The sequence below is a fragment of the Varanus komodoensis genome, unplaced genomic scaffold, assembly GCF_004798865.1.
Source record: "Varanus komodoensis strain SLA01 unplaced genomic scaffold, ASM479886v1 scaffold7_3, whole genome shotgun sequence".
In the NCBI taxonomy this organism is placed as follows: domain Eukaryota; kingdom Metazoa; phylum Chordata; class Lepidosauria; order Squamata; family Varanidae; genus Varanus; species Varanus komodoensis.
In genome coordinates this window covers 18,280,766-18,308,621 of record NW_025336480.1, presented here as the reverse complement: position 1 = coordinate 18,308,621, position 27,856 = coordinate 18,280,766, and the positions used below count along the sequence as shown (strand labels likewise).

The window sequence follows — 27,856 nt, the reverse complement described above, 5'->3', positions numbered from 1 at the left end:
AGAGGCTGAGAGAGGGAGAAGGTGAAAGCCAGCCCACATGTAAGGGAGAAAGGAGCAGATTTGGAAAATAGAGGAGGGGAAAAAAAGACAGCCAAAGAGAAACCCAGCCCAGCAAACGGTTTCCTGTTGCCACCTTCTAAGACGTTTAGATTCCTTCAGACCCTTGAAAGAGCCTGAAGTTTTCTCAGCTCCACCGCCTTGTCCCTGAGGTATGGCATTAAATCCTTTCTTTTCTACTCTCTGCTTTCAGTTGTTTCTCATTCCTCAGATTTCTTTCTTCATTACTAAGCAAACAGGTTGCAATTTGCAACAGATCCTAACTCTGGCATCTGAATTGTGTAAACTAGCAGGAGGAAAAGCTGGTTCTCTGTGTGGGAATAGCCTGGGTTTTGTTGACTTTTCGTTCCTGAATACTTTTGAGAATTTTGCTTGCTATGCTTTGCAGCTGTTACACTGCTCAAAAACATTGTTCTCCTTAGAGCCTTATTATTAGCATGTTAATAGTCTTAGTGTAACATTCAGAAAATTGGGATTTTGTTGCTTATTTAAATACAGTTCTCCCTATATCTTTATGGAGATAATTTGATTTTCAAGCAACTAGATACTCTGTCGCTGGGATCTCACAATTAATCCCCCCTTTAATTAGATTTGGCAATGCAATGCAGCCTGTCATTGGACGGTTCAGACTTCTGAGGAACTAAACTTGGCAACTGAACTGTATCTTAGCAAATTTGGCCGTATCAAAAGTCCATGACGAGAAGGGAAAACACAAATCCATCTCCATCTTTATTTCTCTCACCGATTTGTGTAAGACAAACTTCAGAACACTGACAACTTAGAAAAGGAGAGTGAGTTTCCAACCAGGATAGTGTGCACCTATTAAAAAGGAAGAGCGGGTGTTCAAAAGAACTTTATTGCCTTTAAAGGCAAAAGCTGCCTCCCTGGTCCCACCATGGATAATTTTCAACGGCTTCCCCTTGCAGAGCATTATTTTATCGGAACACCTTGGAAAGAGAGTTAATGCCACCCTTTACCTTGAATGTAAATACCAGGAGAACTTCTCTCTGGAGCAGAAAGGAAAAGGCTGCATCTTTCTTTCTTGAGCCCTCTCTTCTCCTATAGGGGCGGAACACAAAAAGCAGAAATGCAACAGATTTTTCATTGGGAATTGTGGAAAAGTTGCCTACAGGGGATTAAAGTGCATGCATGCATAGCTCCACAGGCTGGTTCAAACAAAGCCATTGTCTGCCACATAGGCAGAGGCAGGAGATGGTGGGGAGCGGGGGGAGGGGGGATATCAACTTTTCCAGCTCTTGCCAAGCCCCGCCCACTGGGGAAAAAAACCCTCTTCTCTGGCATGACTCTCCCACAGTGGAATGTCGGCTCCCATGGAAACCTTTTCAGGGTCTTCTGGTTCAAGAGATGGAGGGCCTTTAATGGCCTCCGATGAGGAAGGGGAAGGCTCAGTTCAGCTGGAGTTTTTTTCGTTTTGTGTTGTTGCACTGGCATTTCGATACTGGAAAGTTCAAAGGTTGATTTTGAAAGGCGGCTCGTTCTGCTCTGAATTGCCCTATTATGCAGCATCCCAAAGGATATAAAAATAACAAAGAGTCAGTCTCTTGAATTTTCCCATTATGCTTTGTTTTTATTTATTAATACATTTATACCTCACATTTCCCCTTTTGTAAAGAAACAAGATAGCCTATCCATTTTATCTTCATAACAGCCCTGTGAGGTAGGTTAGGCTGAGAGTCAGCGATGGGCCAAAAGTTACCCTGTGAGCTTCATGGCTGGGGTAGATGTCCAGAGTCCCACTCTGCTACCCTAACCATTACACCACACTGCCTCTTGCATGCTTGCAAAAGATAGTTTTGCCTATTATTCCTAGATAACAGTTGGTTCCTCTAGATGTTGTTGTTGCTAATCCAGTCATCAAGTTGTCTCTGACTTATGGTGACCCAGTGAATGAATGCCTTCCAAAATATCTGGTCCTTATCTTAATATTCACAGCAGTTCTTCCTCCTGTTAGTAAAAGCCCTTCTTTTATTCAGTATCATTGAACACCACAGCAAACATTTCAGCTCACTCCTGGAACATATGAAATACAGAAAAAGAAAATGGGGCCCTTAGCCCTTAGCGCACAGTTTTCTTAACCTGTCCCAACCTGGTGCTCTCCAGATAAATTGGATTAGAATTGCATCCCCCAACACGTCCTAATACTCATTTAGGATTATGTTCATGGATCCAGGATTGCTTGAGCAGCCACTAAAGAATATCACATTAGATTCTTCCAAGCAGCCACCGTTTTTCAAGCTGCATCTTGGAAGAATAGCAGTTAAATACACAAACTCAGTTATTTACACCAGGTGTTATATTTAATCTGTTTATATCTTAAAACAAAGGGCTACAATTAAGTCTACCTGCCTTTCATTGACTGTGTAAGTAGTAGCTTAGTCATTCTTCATAACTAAGCAAGTTTTTGATATCTTTTTTGCAGTGTGCGAGAAAGAGGGGGGCCATGGGGGAACTGAAGCACTTTCGCAGGTTCTGACCCTCTAGGCTTTCATCCAATCCAAATTTCCGGCCACTTTCCTTTTGGGACACAGAGCTGGAAGTTGAGAACATGACTGCTGAACAGCTGGGCTTGCTCTCGCTCTCACACTGCCACTGAAGCCATAAAAGAACCTGACCAAGTTTAGTCCAAAGCTATTGCCAAAACAACCCCGATTTTCTAATTCTGGAAACATTTGGCCTACATTCTCATGCTCTTGTGATAGATTTGTGTCTTGCTTCAGTGTGCAGTTGGGGAGACTGCATCAGTGAATGCTTGCTCCCGTTTATTAAAAAGTGTTCTGTGCATGAAAAGCTATGCCTACCGGGCTGTTGTGTTCTGACTTAGCCTTTTCCCTGTCATGCTGGTTTTCTACATACGGGGAACCATTGCACAGAGAAGCGTTCAGTCTTGTGAGCAACTCCCGCAAGCTCAGGGCTAGCATCAGCAACAAGGGCGGCTTGGCACTTGCCAAGGCCTGCAGTCCCTCTGGCAGGCAGGGGGACCACTAGGTAGGGACACTGGGAGGAAGGGTACTGCCTTCCCCCATAGCAACCTGGCCACACTCTTGCAGCCCCCACGACCTGAGTGGGCAGAGCTGCACCAGGTAGACTTCCCACTGGGAGACAGGACACCCCACATGCCCACGGTGGATCGAGGACAGCCTCTCATTTGCTCTGAGGGCTCTTACAAGAAGCAGAGCGTGGCTCCCTTGCAGTCCCTTCTGTGTTGTCTGGGCAGAAAGGAACCCATGCGAACACCTTGTGGCTGCTCCCCTCCTTCCGGCTGGATATCATTTGGATATGGAGGTCATTCCAGGCAGCCTGTGGGTTGACAGAGGCTCCCCTCACACATTTGATGGGGACCTGAACACACATTGCTTTGCCATGCCCTATCTATAGTCTGAGGGCCAAAATGGGCATTACTTTAAATCTGTATCTAGCAGCGATGTCTCCCCCACCCTGTTCTTCACTCTGGTGTAAACACAAGCAGCCTGATCTGGATCAGCACTGTAGTGTGTGTGTGCGGGGGTGGGTGGGGATCTTTTTAGATCTGGACTGGGGACCCTGCCCCTACTCTATGACAAAAGTGAGTTGGAGGGGGAATTGTAGCTGCTAGGCACAAATTTAAAGTAACATCTGTTTGGCCCTGAAGTGGTACATCCTGTGTCAGCCTTCCTACCTCAAAGAGACTTATGCTCAGTTCATTAAATATCATGGTGCCTGCTATCTGATTATATTTCAGAGACTATTTGGAAAGAGTTCGTCTTATGCAGCCAAGGACTAGTAACGAACAGCTCTGTTAGATCATAGTCCTGAATTTAAGATTACATAATCTTTTTTGTGTACCTTCAGAATTACTTGCTACCTTGCTTTGCCCTTAAGCCATTGACACTTTGGCAGGCTAATACCTGTCTCATAATTTACCTTGATAAAGCACTACATCTGAGGCCAGAAAGTGGATTCTGAACAAACTCTTCTTAGAAAGAAAGAAAGAACCCAACAATAAGATAATGATAGATTTGCAAAGTCCTGCACACAGAACAAACCATATCACAGAAGCAGGACAGAAACTGATTCCCACTTTACAGAGAAGAAGGTAATGTCAGGCATCGAATTGCATTAATAGCATTTGCTAAGCTCCTCTTTGCCCATCATATCATGCTGTTTAGCCAGTGTGGCCACTGAAATATGAAATGTGCAAACAGCCTTTCATCTTGAGCAAGTGTTCTTTTATGGTTTATTACAAGTACAGCTCCAGACAGCTGCCGATCTTTTCAGTGTTCTTACATCTGGCCCTGGAATCCTAGTCTTTTAATCTGGGTGAGGGGGATTGCTTTCACTGAAGTTTTGTCCATGGCTTCCATTACTTAATTACTTGAACATAAATAGATCCAGGCTGAAACAGACCAAAGCCCTATTTAGACCACCTTTCTTTTTTCACGGAGGCCAACCAATGGGAAGGCCACAAAGAGGACATGAGTGCAATAGCACCTTCCTGTTTATGCTCCCAAGAGATTGGTTTTTGAAGGCCTACAGCACAGATACGCATCCTCTGTCCCTCCATGGGACTTGGCTTACAACTGCTGTCTCATCCCTTATTATTGGCTGTACCTTATGGAAGGTAGGTCCAAACATCTGGAGGGCCACAAGTTGCCCATTCGTGGCATACTGCCTCTAATACTGGTGGTAATAGATAGCTATCCTGACTAGTAACCATGGATGGCACTGGATCTGCAGCTCTTTCAAATGGTGGTCAGAACAAAAATGAGAAAGGTACCATCTATGATCTCACAATTGAGCAGTTTCTGCTACTAGGATTTTGCAATCACTGGAAAGAATTTTTAGCTCTTTAAAGCATTAGGAGGGACAAGCTCTAGTTAATGCATCCCCACAGTCCCTCACACAAGGGGCAGCTTCTCATGACAAAGCCAAGTTATCATGGGTATGTAATCCATGATGAGCTGCAGTGCATTGTAAGAGTAGGCGGCCACTGTCATGAACATGCAACCAGGATAATTGAGGGGTTCTGGCTTGTGCAAGCCTACTAGTCGAAGGTTATGCAAGTGTTGTTTAACCTTTGAATAACCCTCACTGACTGGGTTCACACAACATGATGAGAGGTTGTGTGAGAGGTTACATATTCACGTTGGCAACTGCACATGCCATAGCTCATTATGGATTATTTAACCCACAATAAAGTACAGTGCTATATGAACCAGACCACTGAAAGAATAACTGAGGGGATTTGATTGAACCCTCCTCCTACCTCATTTTCTTATTTTAACATAGAGATAATAAAAATAAATCTGCAGTATGGGGACAATTAAAGGGCTATTTATGTATTTATTATTACATTTCAGTCCAAACAAGGATCCCAAGGCAGTGTGTATATGATTTCACCTCCTCACAACAGCCCTGTGGAGGTGTGAGTCAGTGACTAACCCAAAGTCACCCATTCAGCCTCATGGTTTAGTGAAGACTGGAAGACTAGACTAGAAGTCCAGGATTCTAAGCATGACCCCTGACTGACTTCACTGCTCCCTGAAAGAAAAGCCCTCTCTGAGCATCTGGATGAGCATGTGGACACTGCCAGCCTTTAGACACATGAGATCACGCCTGGTAGCCTTTTCTTCAATACCACCACTATGCCAACCTGGAAGGAATGGGGATAGCCTTTGTGGAAAGGGCTTGCGTTCAGGCTTTGACTCATGGGCCCAGCATGCTGCTCCAAGCAGCTCTTGAAGGAGACTTGCTTTCAGTCAGGGCTGAACTAACTGCACGGAAAAAGTTAAGGGCACAATCCTAACACTTTATGGGGAGGAGCATAGGATAGGTCTAAGTCTCCCCTCTAACTTCAGAAAAATGCTCTGAAGTTGGGGCGGGGACCCTGGCTCCGTGGGTCCTCCCTCTGGGATCACAGTCAGTGGGATCCTTTCTCTGTCAGCTGCGCTCCGAGGATGGAAGACCAGCATGGCAGAGGAACTGCAGGTGCCAGGGACAGGATGCATGAAGCAATGCCATCTTCTGAAGAACCCCATGGTGTCTCAGTGAAAACAAAGGGGACCAAGAGAATGTGGAAGCAATATGAACCTTTGTGTTCCTTCTACTGGATGTCCCGAGTTCTTACATATTGGATGGTGACTATCCTGAGTTAGCCAGAAATGCCCTTTCAGTCTAAGCTGCAGTGCCATGTGGAATCCAACCTTCTTCACAGCTTTTCCTGGATACTGAGACATGGTTCTGATTTCTAATACCAGGTTGGCAATGACACACCTAACACTACTGGCCAAGACAGACATTACTTTAAATGAGTATTGTGTAGTTATGTCTTGTTTTCATTTTTCATCTAGTGTACTTGTGGTGGGTGGGTGGGGGGCAATCTAGTTCTTAAAAGTCCTCCCAGAGCCCCATGCAAGGATATCAATCCAGACTGGGAGTCCCACACCTACTATAGATTTAAAATGAAAGAAATTTTAAGTGCCAGACACATTGAAATTGATGTTTGTTTTGGCAACTAGTTTCAGAACCTGGCTGTAGTGATGTATACTAAATGGGAGGTGGGCATAGTGAACTTTAATATGCAAGAGGGGAAAATCATAAGTTAGAGAAGAGATGAATAAAAGGAATGGCAGAGAAAATGGAGCTTAAAGTCATTTGAAGGCCAGGACATGAACAATAGTCTTCCCTGGAGTAAAGGAGAGAAAGCAGGTCATGCAGTGCAGGGGAAGCCAACAATGCGAAATCTTAGTGAAAAGAGAGAATAAAACCTCTGTTACAGACAGAAGTACATGAGAAACAACTATTCCTGCCCCAAATCCCCCTATATGGCCCATAGTAGACACTGAGAAAGCATAGCATCCTTTAAGGCCATCAGTAACTCAGGTTATGTTGCTGCTGCTGCTGCTATCCATCAACTTTTTCTCCTCCTCTACTGCCTGACAGCATAATATAGGTTATTTTAAAAGTGGCAGGCGTTTTAGATGGAATCCCAGGTTTTCAAGGCAGAAAAGTGGGTGGATTGAGCCAAGAGAGTTGGTGCTGAACCTTAGGGTCACTGAAGTAATAGAATTGGGGTGGCAAGGTGGAGGGGAGCTAATTGGGGAAATGAAGGAAAAAATGGAATGAGTCAAGCTCAGCTTTAAAGATAACAACAAGATCTGTCTCAAGGGGGCACTGTGGAACTAGCCCTGTAACCTACTGGGGAGAAGAAACATAAGTGAAAACCCATGCCTTGTAAATAACTGGAGCGCTTGAGCTTTCCTCAGGTGGAAGCCATCTCAGGCCCATGGAGGTGCAATTTGATTTTGAGTGCAGACCAGATATTCTGGTGCTCCTTGCAGCCTGTGAATCAGGGGGTGTTGGACCCCTTTCAGCTCAAGGGTTGGATTCCATTTTGGAGACAGCCTTAGGGGTCTCGTGCCAGCGGTGGACATGGCCAAAGGCAAGGGGAAGGCAGGGCCAAAATACCCCCAAATATCAGCCTACTCTTGCTGCTAGTAACTAAGCCTTAAAAGAGGCATTTTGCCCTTTTAGAATGTAGTGCAGGAGATCACGCAAAAGCCATGAAACAACCTAGATCAGCATGTGAGTTCATCTATAAAGCCCGACCAGTCATGGAGGGATGGGTGAAGGCTTCACTCACGGTGACCTCAGGGACCAACATGAAACAGAAGAAGCCTAAATACGTATGTCTGTATCAGTGCTTACATTTAAAATACATTACAAATAAGATAAGTGTAAGTCTCAGATGCCCATCAATTCAGAGGAGTGTGCTCCATTACCAAGCCAATGGATACAATACTGCCATCTTCAGACAGAGGGCTCTTTTAACAGACTGTTGAACAGAGGAATGACCCTGTAAAAGAGGACACCTGGCCACTTGGCTGAGAGCTTTGTTTTAAAAGTTTTCCAACTTGTAAACTTCGGCTGATCCATCAGCTGCGTCCCTTCCTGGAGTGCGCTCCCCAGAGAGGTCCACCTGGCGCCATCATTTGTTTTTCGGCGCCAGGCTAAGACCTTTTTATTTAAAACTTATTTTAAGTGTTAATTTATTATGTAGGATTTTAAAAAATTTTAAGCCGAGATGCACCGGGTTTTAATATTTTTAGTGTATAATTTTTGTATAATTTTGTATGTTTTTGTTTTTGTTGTGAGCCGCCCCGAGGCTTTTTTGCAATGGGAGCGGCATAGAAATGTTAATGTTAATGTTATAAATAAATAAACTTCATGCTTGTAAAGAGTCATTTGATATCCTGAGAGCAGGGTGTAAGAAAAGTGCCTAATAAATTTGGGAAGAGAATGATAGCAACTGGCAATGGAGTTGAAGGCTGAAGTCCTGGCTTTGTTTGTGATAGCCATTGGTCCCTGCCCTTGACTTGGAAACCTAAAGGTGCAATCCTGTGCATGTTTAGATGGGAAAAAAGGCTACAAGTTGCAGCATGGCTGGCTGAGTCATGCTGGGCCTTTTTTCTCTTTTTTTTGCATAAGATTGCACCCTAAGTAGTTGAGAAGGGACTTATGGTCACTGCAGCTGTTGGATTATGTCTGGAAGGAGTGGCCAGGAAAAGGAAAAAAATTGCCACATGAGTGCCTATTTACATTTTATATATTTATTTTACCCTGCCTTCTTTCCTGCAAGGAAACCAAGGCGACTGATGTAAACCTCCTTCCCTTCTCCATTTTCTCTTCACAACAATAACCCTGTGAAGTAGTTTGAGCTGGGAGTCAGTGACTCTTCCAAAGTCACCCAGTGAGCTCCATGGCCAAGTGTGAACCAGAACCCAGATCCCAGTCCAGCACTGTAACCGCTACGTCACACTAGATCTCCAGAGACAAGTGTATCCATGAAAGAAAAGTTCCCTCTTCACAGCCAAGTTACAACATATCCATTACAAACAGGCCATATGTGCCTTGTGCTTAAAATTACAAAGCATAATCAAACTATCCAGATTCTGCATCAAGGAAAGCAGGTACATAGCACTCATAGATGTTCCACCCTCAAAGGCACCCTGGAAATAATGTTTGATCAACTGATATTTGCGCATTCTGCTTGGTTTTCTGCTTCCTCTTGTAATGGAAAGTTTAGGAAATGTTCTATTCCGTGTGGAAATGTTGCTCAGCCTCCACTACTTCTGAGATTTTCTCAGGCAGGTAGTCTTTATGTCTTTTAAAGCCTATAACCCCCTTAAGGACTAGAACCCCTTTTATGTAAAAATAAAATAAAACTGAGATAAATTTTTAAGAAAGAAAATAATTGTCTTGGCACGCATTCCTGACAAAAGTGATGTAAACTGTATACAAGTGGACTTTACAATGCACAAACAGATATACGGATTAATCATGGTCCTTTCATCAGAAGCAACTTGAGTGCCACCAGTCCACCCAAATACCTGCATTGCAACCACCAACACTTTGGTTGTAAAAATGTTTTTAAAAGTTACAGTTCAATTGATCTGACACTGTCCAGATATGTTGGACTACAATTCCCATTGCTTAAGATGGCTAAGGCCATATAGAGAGTATCAGGTAGGGTAAGGCCAGTTTAATCATTGCCCCAGAATTCACCAGAAGACATGGCTTCCTGGGGTTGGGTTGGGAAGCTGTGATTTATTTATTCTTAAGAAAAAAATATTCTGCACGTGCTTGGAAACAGTCTTTTTCTCCCATAAAATGCAGAGCAAAACCACCCAGTCAAGTGAAGCATGGGATATGCTTCCCATATCCCATCAGATATCAACACCATTGCCTGAACCAGATCGCTCATCATCTGAGGCAAACCCCGTAGGACAGGAACTAAGCACTGGAGCTTGTTCTTCTGTTGCTCAGATGTAGGGAGTGATCCCACCATTTAAATGTACTTACAAGTTATATTCGCCTGGGCAATTCACCTTTACAGAAGTGCAGTCTGTTCTGTTTTCCTTATCCCTGTAAACAAGTCAGTGTTTGGAGAAGGAGATTTCTGTTCACAATTTGGAGAAGGAGATTTCTGTTCACAAATAGGACCGACAGCTGCAAGAGTCCCGGTGCCTGCCTGGGCTCATGACAAACACCTGCCCAGGAGCCCACCATTAATTCCTCTTCCCTAGCCTAAGCAGCCTAAGGCCATTGAAGTTTCCCTCCTTGGCTCCCAATGCTCCTGATATAGCAATGTTCTGGAGAATTATGGGAAATTAAAATGGAGGCCCCTAACCACCCGACTCTGCACAGACAACTGGTGTTGGCCACCATCATGGCCAGATCACACCAGTGAAGTCCACCGTGTACTCTTGCCTGGTGCCCCTCAAACCCAGAGCCAGGTGTGTCTGCCAAGATACCGCACACATGCTGTGATCCACCTGAGCACATTCCAGGTCAACCCTGCCTCAGGCCGCATGTCAATTTAATCCTGTGGCCGCCTGTCTCGAGTCCTTCCTCTTCCTCATGGCCGCATAGACAGCTGCTTGATGGCTGTGAAGCAAGCCCTGAGCACAAGAGACTCACACGCTGTGTATTCAGCAAGTTGATTGCCAGGCATCAAGGGCACAGAGGCTGGAAGCTTCCATGCGAGTCCCCTTGCAAATACATCGCTTAATGAAGCTTTTCTTTGCATTTTGTTTTTAAAATAAACTTGTTTCCTGTCTCCAGTGACAGACGTTTATGTGTAAGGCTTGTTTGCTCAGAGGGTTTAGCCATGTCCCTTCTACCTCCAAGCACAACAGTAGCAGTGCAGAGTGTTTGCTGGCTTGCTGTCAGGTGGATGAAACAACCCACAGTGCGATCCCAAGGGCTTGATGAAATCCGATCCTCTCTGGCCCAGGGGATGCTGCCCCTGAGATCTCAGCCCACCATTGAGAAAGGTGGTCCAAAGGGGTGCCTTTTTCCAAAGCTGCTCCCCCCTTGACACCCCCCCCCCCAGAACTGATGGAGTTACCATGCCTCGCTCAGATAGGAAACTAGGAAACAAGGGCAAAGTTCCACTGGGCAAAGTACACAAGAAAAGCCCTTATAAATCAGGGATGAGGGGAACAGCCAGATTCAGCTGTACTTTTCCACCCCAAAAATGCCATTTGGAAGGGGAAGATCTATTGACCTCAGCTTCAGGTCTTGGCAGTGATGGTGGATGCTTTCAGCAGCCTCCAGAACAAATAAAGGAGTGAGAGAGAAAGAGCGAGGAAGGGACTTGGTGTACAGAACAGGAGGAGGAGAGGTGGGGGTAGCAAAAGGAGCTCGGCCATTCAGGCCAAAAGGAAATGGACCCCCTACCCAGATCTACCCACAGCTTCTTACTAGAAAGTGGCTGTAATGGTGAAGCGGTACTTAATCTATAGGCCTGGCATCTGTGATCCAACAGAAAACCATGCCGCATATTTTCTATTCAAAGTCTGTTAAAGTCCACGTGGCTGCTTATATTTCATTTACTGCGCTGGACGGCAACTATCAGTCAACCTGAACACCCTCCAGATCGGTTGTACTCCAACCCCATCATCCCCAACACAGATGGTTATTGGACAATGGGAGTTGTAGTCCAGTACATTTGAAGGACACAAGATTGGGGAAGGTTGTTGTAACTGTTGTGGGAAAGTATATCATACAAAGTAAAACAAAACTGAGTCAGTTCTGATACCAAGGTTGTGGTGAGGCCATATTTAAATAGTTTTAGGGTAAATATTAGAAAAAGACTGCTGCATTTAAGTTAAACAAAGGCTGAACTGGCATTTGGGAGACACCACTATTTGTGTAGTTCACAGACAGTTTCTGAAGGTGATTCCACATTTCAAGGATGAAGTGACTTAAATCTTACTAGAGTTTGATACAGAAATGGCAGGAAATTTATTCATATTAGACTGAAGTATACTGTGGAATGGCAAAAATATACTCACATATGCTTCAGATTTCATATAGACATACATGCATTAGGTACAGGTAACTACATTTCCTAGTTCCGATCTTGAATGTTATATGCTGGAGTTCAAAATTTGGCATTATGGTGACTTTCCTGGTTTGGAGTCATATTTCAGCTTCAGATGAATGAGGCTTTAACCACATGCTTGTGGTAAATTCCAGTGAAGTCAGTGGAACTTATTTTCTAAGTTCCCACCCCCTTCAAAACAAATTGATCTTCAACATTAAAGCATAGCATTTGACATTCAAATCCTTTACTTTAGAATTTATTGATATTTAAGAGAAGCACATTTTGTAATATTTTGAGGACTTACTTCTAAAGAAAATAGAGAATTGTTTGTTATTTATCATATTTTTTGTTTAGAATTTCAGTAATCTGGTCTAGTCTTAGAGCTCAGAATCCTAGGAGGGAAATACTCATTTAGGTTATAAATCTGTGAGCAATTTATCTCTATAGACCCATCTTCTGTGGATCAAGGAACACCCTAAGTAGCTATAAAGCAGCCTTCCCCAAGCTGGAGTGCTCCAGATGTTTTGGATTTCAACTCCCATGACTTCAGGCAATATGGTAATGTTCAGGAAACTTGCAAATAGTAGTCCAAAACATGGGGAGGGCATCATGTTGGGAAAGACTTCCATGCAGATATCCTGACTTATAAATTGCCATAGAGGAGGTCAGGCTGAACAGAAACGCAGCATTTTAAAGCAGCAGCTCTTGAGGAAGGGACTCAACAGATCCCCAGTGAAATGGAAGCTAACTGTAGAAGTGCAGGGGCCACCACTGAAAATGCCCTGTGTCTTGTGCTTTCCCTTGTGACTGCTCTTGGCAGTGGAAAAGTGAGACAACTCTGTCAATTACTTCAGAATGTGGGCAGACTAGTAAGGGAAGGCAGTTCTTCATTTAATGAGCCCAAATTACTTCAGGCACATACTACACTTGAAGCATTTCCTGTCATCCTTCTACCTGTTATACAAATCTGCCATGAGCAGGAAAGGACATTTCTGAAAGATCATCCGATGCATCTATACACTTTGGTCTCATGCTTTATGAGTAGAAAATGCAAATTCTCATGAATTTGCCTTCTTTGAACAAATAAGTGATTAAGGAATGATAGATGCTGTCTCAACAATTAGGCCCAGCCACTGGGTTATATGATACATTGTACGGCTGTGATTCCCAAGGGGTGAAATTCAACCCTTCAGTGCTGTATACATGGCTGCCTTGGTGGCCAAAGCAGCCTCATGCTATTCGCTTCTTGCTTGGCTTCTTACCTAGACACAAGAGACATTCCTTCTCCTTTACACATCATAACTATTTTACAGCGAGACAGACATCCAAGCTTGACCAGCTGGCTGAAGAGCAGAGGGGACAGCACCACATGGAGGAACTGGCTGTCTTTAGCAGCAATCTGCCAGAGGAGTCCGTCTGCCCATGAGATTAAAGTTCTCCATGGCTGCTGGCTTTCCTACATGCCAGACTGTAGATGAGCAAAGAATTCCCCAGGATTTCCTTATTTTGTTTTCCCATGGTCTTTTGGCAAGGGCTCAGCTGGGTACGGATGGGCAAGCCTGGAAACTAGCAGAATTTTGTACCAGCAGCTAAAAGTCATTTTAAACATGATGAAAAGTTGACAGCAGGAAGCACATATACCTCTGACTTCATCTTTTTCACATTTCTGTGCCACGGCTGAAACTGATCTTTTTATCTCCCACAGTGGTCAGACCAGGCATTTTCAGTGTAATTGTCATTCTCTACCCATCATTGTTTACAGGTTCTTTAAACAACACCATAACCCTCCAATTTTGCTTCTGTTTCAAAAGTGTCCTTTGGGGGAAATGTGGGATTAGTTCTGAAAGTGAAAGGAAATGCTTTTCCACTTGTGTATTTGTGCTATTATGCTACACCACAGTGCCTCCTGGGGGTTATGGAGCAGAAAAGTGGGAAAGGAAACTCTCCCTCAGAGATACTCAGGTCCCAACCTTTTTCAACTTTGCAAAAACACAAGAGCAAAATTAGATTCAGTGGCTTAACCACCTTGTGTAGAAGAGCCTATAAACTACTGAAATGGGGGCAGTTTGCACATCTGACCACAAGGGACAATGCAACAGTGACAATCTGAACATTGCAGAGAGTGGAAGAAGGGCAAGAATCTCAAATCAACACGAGTTCCTACATATAACAAGAATGGGGCTACTTCCAGGTTGACTTTCCTACCATTGTGTCTCTGTGCTCTGAGTTGCTCCAAAATTCAAAGGCGCTGGAATTCTGCCATCCTCCAGATGGTTAGCACTATAACTCCCATCGTCCCTGGCCATTAGCCATGCTGCCTAAATTGTCATCCAAAAGTTCTGGAGGCCTCTAGGCTGTCTGCTCCTTTGAATGTCACTGTGAAGCTCCTTTAATATATTCAATTAAGCTTCAATAAAACTTAAGTGGTTCTGAGAACAGGGAAATATTTCTGCTTCTAATAAAAGGTAGTTTGCTAACAAATGGATTTTTCAGTGAGGATTCCCTGGCTGTCCTGAGAACAGGGGAACATCATGCATTTTATTTATCTGTGGGCCACCAGAGAAATCAGTGAGCACTACCTGCTGATGATGGTGATGATGATGACCTACAGATATGCGTAGAGATCTTGGATTTCTCAGTATCACCACTTCATACCTGCAATTCATGGCTGGATTACTGAACATGAAGAATGAAACTTTGTGGCTCAGAAGCCATATACTCTCCAGTATTAGTGCAGGTGCAAACGCTAGCCACTCCTTTGCATTATATCCCCTTCTACTCATGAAACTTTTGCAAGTACAGAACAGACACAATTGCTCTTTGCATGCTTTCTTGGCTAGTAGCAACTGCTCCCTTCAAGTAAGAACATAACAGAAGGAGGATCGTGCTGAATCAGGCCAAGGGCCTCCCTAATCCAGCATTCTGTTCCCACTGTGGCCAACAGAGTGCCCACGGGAACATTATAAACAGAACACAAACACAATTTCCCTCCTCTACTTCAGCTTTCCCAGCAACGGGTATAAAGAGCTGAAGGATCACTTATACTGGAAGTAAAATGTAGCTCTCATGACTAACAGCCATGAATGAATAGCCTTGCCTTGTGTCAAAAGCTCGGTCACCACAGGCTTCTCTGGAAGAGGCATTTACTGTGCACTCGTGCTTCCTTACTCACAGTAGTTTGAAGGTGCTTAACATGGTGCCATCATCTTCCAGATCTTCTGTTGCTTTTTCCAAGAAATTCTGCACTTTTTTTTTTTTTGGGAGATCAAGGAAAATGTAGTATTATCTGGAAAGAATGGATTGGAAGGAGGAGCATATGTATTTGTGCAATTCTGCTACACTGCAGCACCACCTTTTGGTTGTGTAATAGATCATCCAGAAAGGGAGAGAAAGAATTACTGCAGAAAACACACACAGAGACACATGCATAAAGGAGCCAATCTTGGAAAGAAACCATAAGGGGAAGTGTCAGTAAAGTGGCAGGTTAAAAGCCTCAAGTAGAGAAGCCCTACAAATTGAGCTGTAAGACTTTTTAAAGGAGATTAGTGGAAAAAGTGAATGTCCATACTCTGCTAGTCACTGCATAATGCTCTTAATATTGCAGTCATTTTTAAAATTTCTGGAGTGCTTTTGTTTTAATTTGTTTCTAATCCACCCAACATGTGGATTCCTTTCCCAGTATCTATAGCACTCACTCAGTTCTGCCTTAAAATCAAAGCTGAAATACCCCCATCCCTGTAGCCAACAGTATAAAACCCATTTGAGATCATTTATCTTTCCTCAGCAACTCAGAGTGTCCTAAAGAAATCACACGATTAGGGACCCACTCAAGTGAAATTGGTATTATTTATGATTGCCAGGTTCTGTCCCCTGTCTGGGGCTGTTGCTTCTTTTGCCCCATTTCTGTTCTTCAGGATTGAAATCCTGCTTATCTCAACCAGGCAATGGAATAGCATTTCAGTGCTGTAGAAGATGATGATGGTGATGGAAGAATAGGATGGAAATCACAGTGGACTCTGTACATAACCTTCGTACCTCCCATAAACTACTCAGATTGGCAAAATTTACCGGCTAGCAATTTCACTTAGGATGGCAGCTTCAGTTAGTAATGCTACATATCTTTAAAGTACAGGTCTTTTCTCTAAGGGAACATTGGCTGCAGCACTGAAGTGTGCATGCAACACCAGGAAAACAGCCAGTGCAATTCCCATAAAATTATTGTAAGTCTATGTAAGGATGGTAGTGGAAGGGTAGTACAAAACTAAGACTCCAATCATCACTCTGCCCTGAAACTTACTTCATGGCCTTGGTTCACTTACCATTGGTTAGTCCTTACAGGATTGTTGTGAAGACATTAAGAGGGTGGATCATATATAGTGCCCTGAATTCTTTGAAAGACGAGTACCTTAAAAATAATATTTGCATTTGTTATATTTTATAACATTTTATAACAGTGTGATATATTTAAATCATGCTGTAGTTTCCAATACGCATGATATACTTTCCCCATTTGTACAAAACAAACAACAAAACCTGTTGCTTTTTTCTCTTTTTTGTGTCCAGGCTTCACAGCAAGATGCGGGCTTGGGTCTTCTTCCTCCTCTGCCTTGCGGGCAAGGCCCTGGCAACACAGGTAAGCATCAGGTGTGGCCCCAACCCTCTCCTTTGCTGAGAGTTGATGTCAGTCCCTTAAGGACTCCCATTTGGGTACTCGTGAGAAAGCTGACGGGTTCGGGGCCCATGTGCACAAGAGGGCTGCCTCTGTTGAACCTGCAGCATTCCAGACTCTTCCTTCCCATCTCCATACCCAGAAAAGAGTCAACCATTGAATTTCTGTCCCATCACTCAAGAGAGATTAAAGGGGCAACCCTGTGCAATACAAACAAAGACCTGTAACTCTTGCTGGAAGTTGTAGCCCTTTTTCCCTTTTAAGCTTTGCATAGAATTGCCCCCTTGCATTATTTTCACACAGCAGTTGTGTGAAATTTCACCCTTACCTTATTTTCACATGGTACAGCACCTTTCCCTCACTTGCACTTCCACGCAGGAAGCATATCCTAAGCCGAGTGTCCCTAGCCCATGCCATTACAGGCACATCGGCTAGGACTGAAGCAGAACGAACAGCACCGGAGGCTGAAATACTGCAAAGACTGGAAATGGGCTTACTCTGATTCTTGATAAGATCTAAGTGTGGTATCTAATGCGACGCTCCACTAATGTCAGTTAGCTTCCTTGCATCAGCAAGCTCAGCGCAAGGCCAACAGCGCTTGCCGGTGTCCAGCACTGCTCCAGAGTGGGAAAGCAGTCAGCGTTCACTGGCTTGCAAGTTAGTTTTGACACTTTGGGCTCTCTATAGAAGCCCTGAATGCCATTGTATTTGCCAAGGAAACAAGCAAGTTGTCATTGCTATTTTAATGGGGAGTTTCCCCACGTTCTGGGGGGTCGCAGGAGCTGCAGTGGGGGCTGCAATGGCCTTCTCTCCTTTTGCAGTTGCTTGATTGAAATGAAGTGCCACTTTTTATTTCAATTATTAGCCCTCTCAATATAATAGAAGCACTACCTTTTAGCAATAGGCCAAAAAAAAAAAAAAACCCAAAACAAACAAACCCTGAGCACCACTATAGTTTCTACCTTATTTCCCAAGAAAAAAAATCTTACTGAGGTATATTTATTTTTATAATTTAGATTTTGGCCTCATCCTCCAAATGCAGTATCAGAAATTTAAAACACACATGCACAAATCAATCTTTGTACAAACACTATAGGCCTTTAGCATCTATAAAACATGGGAAAACGGAAACAGCCAGCCACACACATGAATTATTTCTGGACTTTCTGCCCATTCAGGACTTTCTGCTTTATTTCCTGCAAGGTAATAAAGGTGGCAAACCAGAGACTGTTTGGCCCCCAGGCAATGGACCAGTTGTTCAGGGTGTTCTTATTACTATGCCAGGCCAAGGAGGCTTGAGGGCCTCTGACTCTGGCTCTGCAAGCCAGTAAGGAAAGCGACAAGGGACGGTGGCATAGCAAATAATGAGAAGGGGCAAGGAGCTCCACTGATTAGAAGAGGGCCTACTTGGTCTGACTATGTCAAAGGGACGCAGGATGAAAACAGTCTCACTCTTTCTCCCAGTGAGTGGACAGGGGCAGAACAGGAGCTGATGCACACTTGGTCAGTGCAGTGGGTGTGGAACAAGCAGAAAGAGCAGTGAGTTCCAGAATCTTCCATAAATGACTTTCTTTCTTTCTTTCTTTCTTTCTTTCTTTCAGCAGGAAGCACTGCCAGAAGAGATGGAAGTCATAGAGGATTCCGCAACAGAGGTATACCTTAAGACAACATGGACTCCCTTCACTTTCTCTTTAAAGGACTTTGTGGGAGCAGCAAGCCATTTCTACCTTCCGAGCATGCAAGCATAGCTTTTATCTATTTCATTGTGATTTCAGAGCTTGCAGGGGCTGCTTGGAAGAAGTGCAATCGGCATCTCTCAGTTCAAGTTGCAGCAAACACAAACCCAGCCTCTTTCATTCTTCCCTCCCATGCACTGGAGCCAGGGATGGAGAGGGCAGCATAATTTGCTCCTGTCCCTCTTTGGGACAGCAGGGTTGGGGACGTGTCCTGCACCATCACCATCATCCCCACAGCCACCATTTGCCATACTGCAGCCCCTTCAGCTCGCTCACTCCTGCAGAGCTGAGGGAGGGTGCTGGAAAGCAGGGCACGCCTAAGAGAAGAAACCCATTCTTCCCCACAGACTGTTGCAGCGTGGAATGTGCGGTCCTTCCAGCCAGCCACACACCTTGTTGAGATTCACCCTATGGTTCCCCTGGCCCACCCAGTTTTCTTTCTTTTTTCTTTTTTCTCCCTGCAACAGTAAGCCAATATTCTATATGCAGTGAGCGTGCTCGTTTTTCATTCAGCTGTCTTCTCCCACCACTGATTAGGGGCTTTTTCCTCAACGTTTTTGTCCCCCAAGCCTCTGGTGTAGATGGTAACATTTGGTATGCAAAGATCCACACTCGAAGCATGCATGGACAAAAACCCAAGCTTTGCTTAACCAAGGGTGGGCAACTTAAGGACTTTCAGATCTCCCAGCCTATAATTCTCTTCACCCCTGGCCAGCGCTGGCAGTTGTGAGGGACTGTGGGAACAACAGGCCACAACATCTGGAAAGTCACGAGTTGCCCGCCACTGGCTAGGTTGTCGTGAGCATAGCGGTGTGGTGGTGCCTGTTGCCCAAGCACTCCTGCTGCAGGTGGGCTCAGCCCAAGTCCCAGCCCTGCTTGTCTCTTGCCCAGCAAGCCTGAGCTCCTAATCAGAGTCGCACTTGCAGTGGGAGCCATGGGGCTGTGCGCATCAGCATCTCTGCTCATTTCAAGCAACCCCAGGCTTAAAAGTCCCCTGGGCTGTTGTGATGTGCGAACTGGGTCAAAGAGTTCACTGTAGCTGTGTGTATATCTATAAGTGTGTACATGCACATGCACAGAACACACATTTGCAGATGCACACATATCATACACATATATGTACATATATGCATATCACATGCACACACATATATATGCACAGATGCCATGTGCATACACACATGTTTAGGTGATACGAAAACAATATGTGGAGGAGGGAATGGCAGCATGTTAATTCTTGGCTAGAGCAGCAAAGCAGCTCCGGGTTGGCCCTGCCTTCAGAAAATGAAACAAACCATTGCCCTTGATGTGAGCATCAACTGTACGGACTGAGCCAGTTCGCTGACACTTGCCCTTCTGGGCTCTGTGGGCTGTGGAGGCGTGTCTCTTAAAGTGTACATTTGACTATATTGGGAATAGCCCCCGTGCTGCAAAGGACAGGAGCCAATCAGCCCAGCAGCACCTGGCCTCATTCTATGATTTCTCTGCTCAGGAGCCTGTGGGAATCAACCCAGTTCAGGTGGAGGTTGGCGAGTTTGATGAGCCTGCTGTGGATGTGGAGGAGATCGTGTCCGAAAGTAAGTGGTTTCACACCCAGCCCTCAACTCACGACGCTATTTGCACGCATACATACAGTAGGTGTTTGACGTGTGTTCCTAATGCGTGCATGTAAGAACGTGTATTTTATACAAGTGCAGATAGGGGTGACCTGGGATTGGCATTTGTCACTATGGAATGCATAATAAGGTCCCTCTCTAGAGGATAAAATTACAATATAACTTCAAAATGTGCAGGAGGGGCATGTATACAAAGAACACATGTGGGGCTTCTGCACACACAACCAAAGTCCTTGGCAAAAATATATTTTGGAGCCTTCCTCATCAGGAGAATGATTTCAGATTGTACTGATGAGGCCCAGCAGCGTGAGCCAGTGTGGCTTCCTGTGACCCTCCAGACTGAGGGCACTACCAATATCCTCTCAAGGGCAGGAGAAGCATGGAGGCGAAAGTCCCCTCTGTACGCCTCCCATCCTGCAAAAGACTTAGATAGGGCTGCTGGCAACTGGAATCCAAAACACCTGCAAAGCAGCAAGTAGACCTTCTCTGAGCCCATTCCTCTTTCCCCCGCTTCTCCCTTTACTCTGTGCATGGGCACAGCCCTTAGCAAATTGAAGGTTCTCCAGCAGGAGGCTGAGCAGTATGTGGCATCTGCAGCATCTCCTCAGAGCTCCATAGGAAACTTTAAATGGCTAGTGGCACTTCTTTAAAGGACCACAGAGGGGAGGGAATGGTCTCTAGAGAAGCGGCTGCTCCATCCCCCCATTTCACCTATGCAATTGTTTCATAAACATCCACCTTTTAGGCTTTATTTGCCAAGTGAGTAAGAAAGGAGGACATCAGTTAGTTCTCTGGTGGCACCGTGTAGCAAGAAGTCAGCAATCTAGCAGAAGCAGATGCTGACATGTACAGCTTAACAGCCAAATATTAGCTAAGGCCTTCTGGCTATTTCCTAGTTGTTCCAGCCAGTGACAACGGTAAATTGTGGAATTTAAGTTGAAATGTCTGACTCCATAAATATGCTTTTTAGCAAATCCTCTGTCTCAAGAGCCAAGCAAACACAGAACTGGATGGCTCAGGCTCTGCTGTGGGGGAAAAGGCAGAGGCCACTCTCCCAAGACTAGTTCTCTGGGTTTTTATGAAGTGCTGCAGACTCCATTTTGGCTTCTAAAAAGGCTCTCCTGGTTTTTCCTGCTTAGACCCCTGCCAGAACCATCACTGCAAGCACGGCAAAGTCTGTGAAGTAGATGAAAACAACACCCCGATGTGTGTGTGCCAAGATCCTTCCAGCTGCCCAGCCAGCACTGCAGTGTTTGAGAAGGTGAGCAGAGGCTCTGGAATCACCGCAGGGATGAGCGAGTTCAGGCCAGTGCTGCAGACAGACAAAAGAGATGGCCACTGGAACCTGGTGATGGCTTGTGGCCCCATGTAGGTTGCAGGTGGAGTGGAGAGGTTGCTGCATGTCTGGTTAGGGTGGATAGGATTAGGGATGGAACACGTAATGATTTGCCATGCTGCTGTGCCACCATGTACAACACCAGCCATGCTTGCCCTGGTAGGGTGTGTTGCGAGTACAGAAACACATGATGTGATCCAACCTGACCCCTTGAGTGGAAACCACAGATATTACTGGGAAAGGCATGGGAGCAATCATGGGGGCGAGGCAAAGACACCACCCAGGAAACAGCTTTAGTTTATAGGTTTAGACATAGTTCAGCTTTGGATGATCCAAACAGATCTGGATGAGGATGGGTACCTGCTGTCCAAAACATGTTCTAAGTGCTGGGAAGCCACCATGTTCCCCTGATGTTGTGTACTCTTCTCATGTTCTCACCTGGCTTGGGGAAATTATCCAGCCTAATCTATGTATGTTTCTGATCATTGCAGGAAGTTGATCACTGGAGGAGGGTATTGAATAAGGCAGTGATATGATTGCTTGCTTGCTGCTGATGGCAGCTGGACAATTCTAGGAAATGTAGCTTAGGATTTTTCTAGACCCAAACTAATCAGGATTGAGGCCACATTGGGTGTCCTGGTCAATGATCTATATCTAGAAATGGGTGGAGGGAGTGTAACGCCACTCATTCTCCCACCTTCTTAGTGGTTTTGGTAAGCAAGGACCACCAGGTCTCTAAAGGCTGCCCAAGACAGATGGGCGTGGGAGGCTCTGCTTGACAGCAGTTCTTCTCCTGCTTGTTGGGTTGTTGTCAAAGAGCAGCAACAGAGGACTTTCCCATCTCTTGGCATTTGTCCTGTCCAAAGTCCCATCTCAATCGTTGTGCTTTTTAACCTTCTAAATAAAGCTGCTGGGAAATCACTTTTCATTTAAGAGAACACCCACCTCTACTTCTCATTTTCCTCAAATCCAGAAGCAGCAGTTTAGTCCCTGAATGAATCCTAAATACAGTTATGGGCTTGGTGAGGGTTAATCTGAATGCAGCTGGCATTTGAGTTAGCCTAGGCCTGAAGGGCTGCAGATTTGCCTGTCCTGGATAGAGAGAGAGAGAGACAGACAGGTCCTTCCTCCATGGAAGTGCTTTCTCTTTTCACATAGTGATCACTTGTCTTTCCTCAAAGGTATGTGGCACTGACAACAAGACCTATGACACTTCCTGCCACTTCTTTGCTACCAAATGCACTTTGGAAGGAACCAAGAAGGGACACAAGCTCCACCTGGACTACATTGGACCTTGCAAATGTAAGTTTTCAATGTTGGGATAGGGAACAATCCAATCAGAAGCAAGCCATATTCAGCACATTTATCTTCCAACAACTATGTCTGTCTCGAACCATCAGCCTGGTCTGCAGTGGCATGAGATAGCTTCTAATTAGCAAGTGCTCTCCTGGCTTTCTCTCGTCCCGGCTCAAGGTATCTACAGCTGCTCTATCTGTTTGTGGAACACCCAGTGGCTAAGGCGATTTCCTGTTTCCAGGAGTTCCACTATAGCTGTCCTGTATGATGAACAAGATCCCTAAGTTTGAGTGTGGCGGGAAAACATGTTGAATAAATTATAAACATCTTCACAGCCAAACTTTTTGAACAGGCAGGATGGAGTTAGATGAGGTCAAACTCAAGAATGTATGATCAAGGTAGCTTTACGTGTCGGTCAGATTTTTTTTTTTTTTTTGGTTTGGTTTTTTGTGGGTCCGAATTTGAAAGCAAGAAGCAGCCTCAGAAACCAACATAAAGAGAGACATTCTTTCTCTCTCGGTCTCTCTCTGTCTCTCTCTGCCCCCCTCCACACACACACACAATGGACACCTTTGACCGAAGCAGCTGTGCACTATACAAGAGACATAATGGTCCATGTTTGTCTGTGTTTTGTATCTATTACTCTTCCTGCCACTGTTAGGCAGGGCCAAGTGCGGCAGGCAGACCTTTCTATGCCTGAATACAATAGCATGGCCTGTCTCTTACTGAGACACAACTGATGAGCTTCTGGTTACATTTCAGTCATCCCTGAATGCCTTGATGCCGAACTGAGTGAATTCCCCCTGCGCATGCGTGACTGGCTGAAGAACGTGCTGGTCACCCTGTACGAGCGTGACGAAAACAACAACCTGTTGACTGAGAAGCAGAAGCTCAAGGTGAGCAAGTCCGCTGCAGGAGTGTATCCCCACAACCTTATACTGCCTGCTGAAAGCGGGTTTGCCTCTGTTTTGAGAGATGAAGATGTACTTACCCACTTCCACCAAGGCCAGGACTGTGCACAGCACTGCAGGCATACAGAACCTCCAGCCCACCGACTGCAATCTGCAGGCCTCTCCAGCCCTCAGAGCCCCTGTGGGTTTGTCCGGGGGGTGGGGCCTTGACCTTCGAGCCACAGCAGGAACTCCTGCTGTTATTTTCAGTCTGAAATCAGGGTCAGGAGTGGGGATTTAAGTGGTTGGGGACTCAGCCTGTCCTGGAATAATTGGTCCAGACATCCAAAGAACACCTCTATGCATTAAGTTGTTGCTGTTTTTAAAAAGTGATAGATAGATAGATAGATAGATAGATAGATAGATAGATAGATAGAAAGATAGATAGATAGACAGACAGACAGACAGACAGACAGACAGACAGACAGACAGACAGATGTAGGTATAGTGTGTGACTAAACATATACCTTATGAATGAAGCAAACATGAGTCATTCTGGTGTACCCATTAGAGCCAGGATTGGCTGTGACAGATGCATGCCAAGTATACACTTCTGGCAATCTGCCATGTTATACACATGTATACATTCATTAAGCCTTTCCTCATTGCATTTATATGCAAATATGCTATAGCAAAAGGGGACTTGTTGGGGGGGGGGCAGTAAGGTTTGCACTAATACTTACGGCATTACCCTGTCGTATATATTTCTGCCAATAATCCAACAGCACAGTTCTGCAACTTTTCTTTGCCATGAAGCATGGACATGATTTTTCTCTCCAGGAGAGGCTCTAAGCACAATTGCAGGCTAAATTAAAAACTGCCAACTGTGTCTTGCTGAACAGGTGAAGAAGATCCATGAGAATGAGAAGCGCTTGGAAGCTGGTGACCACACAGTGGAACTGCTGGCCCGTGACTTCGAGAAGAACTACAACATGTACATCTTCCCTGTGCACTGGCAATTTGGTCAGCTCGACCAGCACCCCATTGATGGGTATGTCCCTGCACATTTATAAAGAAGACAGTGGCTTCCCTGGCTTATGGCAGACCCTAGCATAGTCAAGTTACTTTTGCATTATGTTACAATCAAAATCCATTCTTTGATACCATTTGTAAGCAAGCAAGGTTTGAAAGAACAGCCTGGAACAGAGGAACCAAGCCTCCAATCTATCTTAGATGTTCAAAACACACTGTCTGCACATGACTTAGCACTGCAGTAAGGGCGTTAGGGAGCACGGGAACTTTTGACCAGGGCAGATGGGTATGTTGACATACTACAGAACTGCGACACAAATCAAGATTTTGGCTCCCAGCATGGTAAACAGAGCAGCCTTCAGATTCCTGTGGAATTTAACTTTAATTAAAAACAAACAATTCTTATAAGGTTAGATATAAGAGGGCAATGTCTGCGAAAGGCTCTGGTACAAAGGCAGCGCTGAACCACTTTAAGCAGACAGCCAAATATTATTTCAGAGACACTTTTAGGAGGATGTCCTAGTGGTGGGTATAGCAGGGCAAAATACCATGAATGCCAGCTCATTACACCTCAAGTTCTCACTGACAGTGTTGAAGCACTGCGAGCTTTTCAACTGGCAGGAGGCAGGCACCCAAAAGCTGGAAAACTGCCAAGCAACAGGTGGTTAAGAGAAAAGGGTGGTGCCGGCAGAAGAGGGAGCAACTATTAGAGGGACCCCAGGTGGCTGCGGTTACAGTGGGTCCTCAGGTGGGCCAGATCTGGACCAGGACAGAGGGTGCTGTGCAGCCCTATATGATCTCCTTAAGAATTTGGGTTGGGATCAACCTCAGCATTAAACTGCCATTGCAATAATGTACTTGATGGGATGTCTGGAGGGGAAGGAAGTTGCTGCCCTTGTTTGGCTTCTTAGGTGGCCAGGAAACCCTCTGGCTGATGGGATGGGAGATCTTGGTTCCTCTTGCAGCAGCCTGTTTCGTATACTACCCAACTGATGTGAGTGCTGCTTCCTAATGGCTTCATCCCAGGCACTCTACTAAGATCTGAAAGCGGGGCAATCACGAGAGAAGGTTGGAGCACTTGAGTTCCCACATGAGTGTCCCGCTCCACTTTCTTCCAGAGAGTGGCACTGTTTGCAGTGGTTGGAAAGTCCATGTTTCCATGGTTCTCAGATAATGTATGAATCAAGCTGCAGCCTGGTACAAAAAGAAAGTGTTGCTATCAGAGGGGATCAGAGAAGACGTGGGAGACCCCAGTGGCCTGAATTGCTGCCGTAGGTTGACCCAATATGAGGCCAACACGCAACTGGCCATTGCCTTAACACTGGACCCAGCATGCAGAACTCTTCTTATTGAACAGATGTGAAAGTCACTCAAATATATACAGAAAGATTAGCAGTGGTAGACCAGAGCTCTGGGAGCAGAACCGCACCCTCCTACAAGTTCCCTTCGTGGCAGTTCCTGCTCCAACTCATGTGTACCGCAAGGAAAATGATGAAGGCAATTCTTTCCACTCTAGTGAAAGCTGCTGCCTACAGGAGCCTTCCTCAGCCCAGGTCCTTCCTGATGTTTTAGACTCAGTGATGATGGGAATTGTAGTCAGAAGCTCAGGAGGGACCCACACTGGAGAAGCCTAGTTATGGCATGCTGAGTTTTCCTACATGAGGCATTAATTGTGCCTGCATGATGTCCTACTTATTTTAGATAACTTCACAACCCTCCTTAGGCAAGGGGAATTTTTTAGAGCAAAGAAAATGTGGTATTAATTAAAGTAATTGAAAGAAATCACATCGCTCACTTGTGCATTTGGACTGTTCTCCCATACCACCATGCCCCCTAGAGGTAATAGAGCATGGAAGCAATCAAGGAAACGCTGCTCCGTTCAGCCAAGAACCCCAAAGTATATGCAGCAGATTGTGTAGAGAAGCTTGCACTGGGTGCTGTTGTGACCATGTTGCTCTGGCTTGCAGGTACCTGTCCCACACTGAGCTGGCCCCACTGAGAGCCCCCCTCATCCCCATGGAGCACTGCACCACTCGCTTCTTCGACACATGCGATCTAGACAACGACAAGTACATCGCTCTTGAGGAATGGGCCAGATGCTTTGGCATTAAGGAGAGTAAGTAGCATGCATCCATCCCATAAACCACTTCGCTCTGTGCAAGTTAGCCATCTTTCCAAGCATCCTTCGCTTTCTAACCCCTCAATGCAAATGTATCCTGCAACGAACTAAATTAGAATCCTGAACCTATTAACCACTGACTTACAGGTAATAGCACATTTAGAAAATTATTGCATAGTGATAGATCAGTGTCATGTACAGATTAGTACAGCTGTTCTTATTTTTTTCTTCTTCTTTTACAGAGGATATTGACAAGGATCTTGTGATCTAAATTCATCAGCTTCTTCATCCGTTACCTACAGCTCAAAGTTTTCTTTCATTTTTTAACAATTTAAGGGTTTTTTTTTTGTTGTTTTACCAGGGACAAGGTGCTAATATAGATCTAATCTTATATATTAACGGTGCTAAAAAAAGAGAGACAGAAAATTGATAGTAGCCTAATCTATGCCACTAGATTACTCCGCTCACACCTCATCGTGTGTGTTTCTGCTGACTTTTTGATTCGGTAGTATCAGTACAGTGAAAAATTGTACTTCTGTTCAAAGTAATCTACCCCTTCTGACCCCTTCTTTTTCTATCTTAAAAAAAAAACTCAATAAATTTGGAGCTATTGAATTCTCAGGCAAAGGAACACCAGACTAAGCTCCCCATTTTCTAGAAGGCAAGTAAAGGAAGGTGTACCAAAAAAAAGGGTGTTGGGAGACGGCTTTACAAAGTCACATGGTGCAATTGTTTTAAGAAAGTTTAGGAGACCTGGATTCTGCTCACTAGTAGGAGGAGAGAGCAATGGGAGAGGCCTGCAAAGTAGGAACGGTGACAACAAACAGTTATTGATTGTAACAATAATTGGACACAGACTCACACAAAAGTGACAAAAACAGAGAGGAATTGTATGGAAAAATAAGTCTCATTACTCCCCCACACCTTTAAAAATAAAAAGTTAAAACTGCTACCTGCTTCATTACTACTCAGAGACTGTATTGTTTCTTGCTGTGTTTGCCATGCCTTAAAAGTTAGATTTGGTGCTCATCTATGTTTGGTTGTGGTTCTTTTTTATTGAGTCATTTGTGCTGGTGTGATTTGTTCGTGACTGAAACACATCCCAAGCCACAAGAATACATTTCCCTGTATTAGTCTTCTCCACATAACTACCCATGGCATTCCAAAATTCTCATCCTGTCTTTGGAAACTAAATTTTGGATGCAATATTTCTACTTA

The 27,856-nt window shown here is 44.7% G+C and overlaps 1 protein-coding gene across 2 annotated transcripts; it reads left to right on the top strand.

Annotated features, from left to right (window-relative positions):
- Nucleotides 1-27,588, top strand: SPARC (secreted protein acidic and cysteine rich). Of its 2 annotated transcripts, none has more exons than XM_044454644.1 (10): nucleotides 1-209; nucleotides 16,508-16,577; nucleotides 18,218-18,265; nucleotides 19,842-19,926; nucleotides 21,105-21,226; nucleotides 22,483-22,603; nucleotides 23,360-23,493; nucleotides 24,390-24,538; nucleotides 26,487-26,635; nucleotides 26,881-27,588. In XM_044454644.1, the coding sequence occupies exons 2-10, from the start codon at nucleotides 16,521-16,523 to the stop codon at nucleotides 26,907-26,909; spliced, it is 894 nt and encodes a 297-aa protein (XP_044310579.1). In that variant the 5' UTR covers nucleotides 1-209; nucleotides 16,508-16,520; the 3' UTR covers nucleotides 26,910-27,588. The 2 variants fall into 2 exon arrangements, with proteins under 2 accessions (XP_044310579.1, XP_044310578.1); XM_044454643.1 differs by having other exon boundaries at nucleotides 3-209; nucleotides 18,215-18,265.
- Nucleotides 27,589-27,856: the final 268 nt, after the last annotated feature.

Excerpts from the sequence above, each read along its gene's own strand:
- SPARC (XM_044454643.1), top strand. The coding sequence starts at position 16,521 with ATGCGGGCTTGGGTCTTCTTCCTCCTCTGCCTTGCGGGCAAGGCCCTG. Across the intron at positions 22,604-23,359 it reads CTACATTGGACCTTGCAAAT|TCATCCCTGAATGCCTTGAT; the intron begins GTAAGTTTTCAA and ends GTTACATTTCAG. Across the intron at positions 23,494-24,389 it reads CTGAGAAGCAGAAGCTCAAG|GTGAAGAAGATCCATGAGAA; the intron begins GTGAGCAAGTCC and ends CTTGCTGAACAG.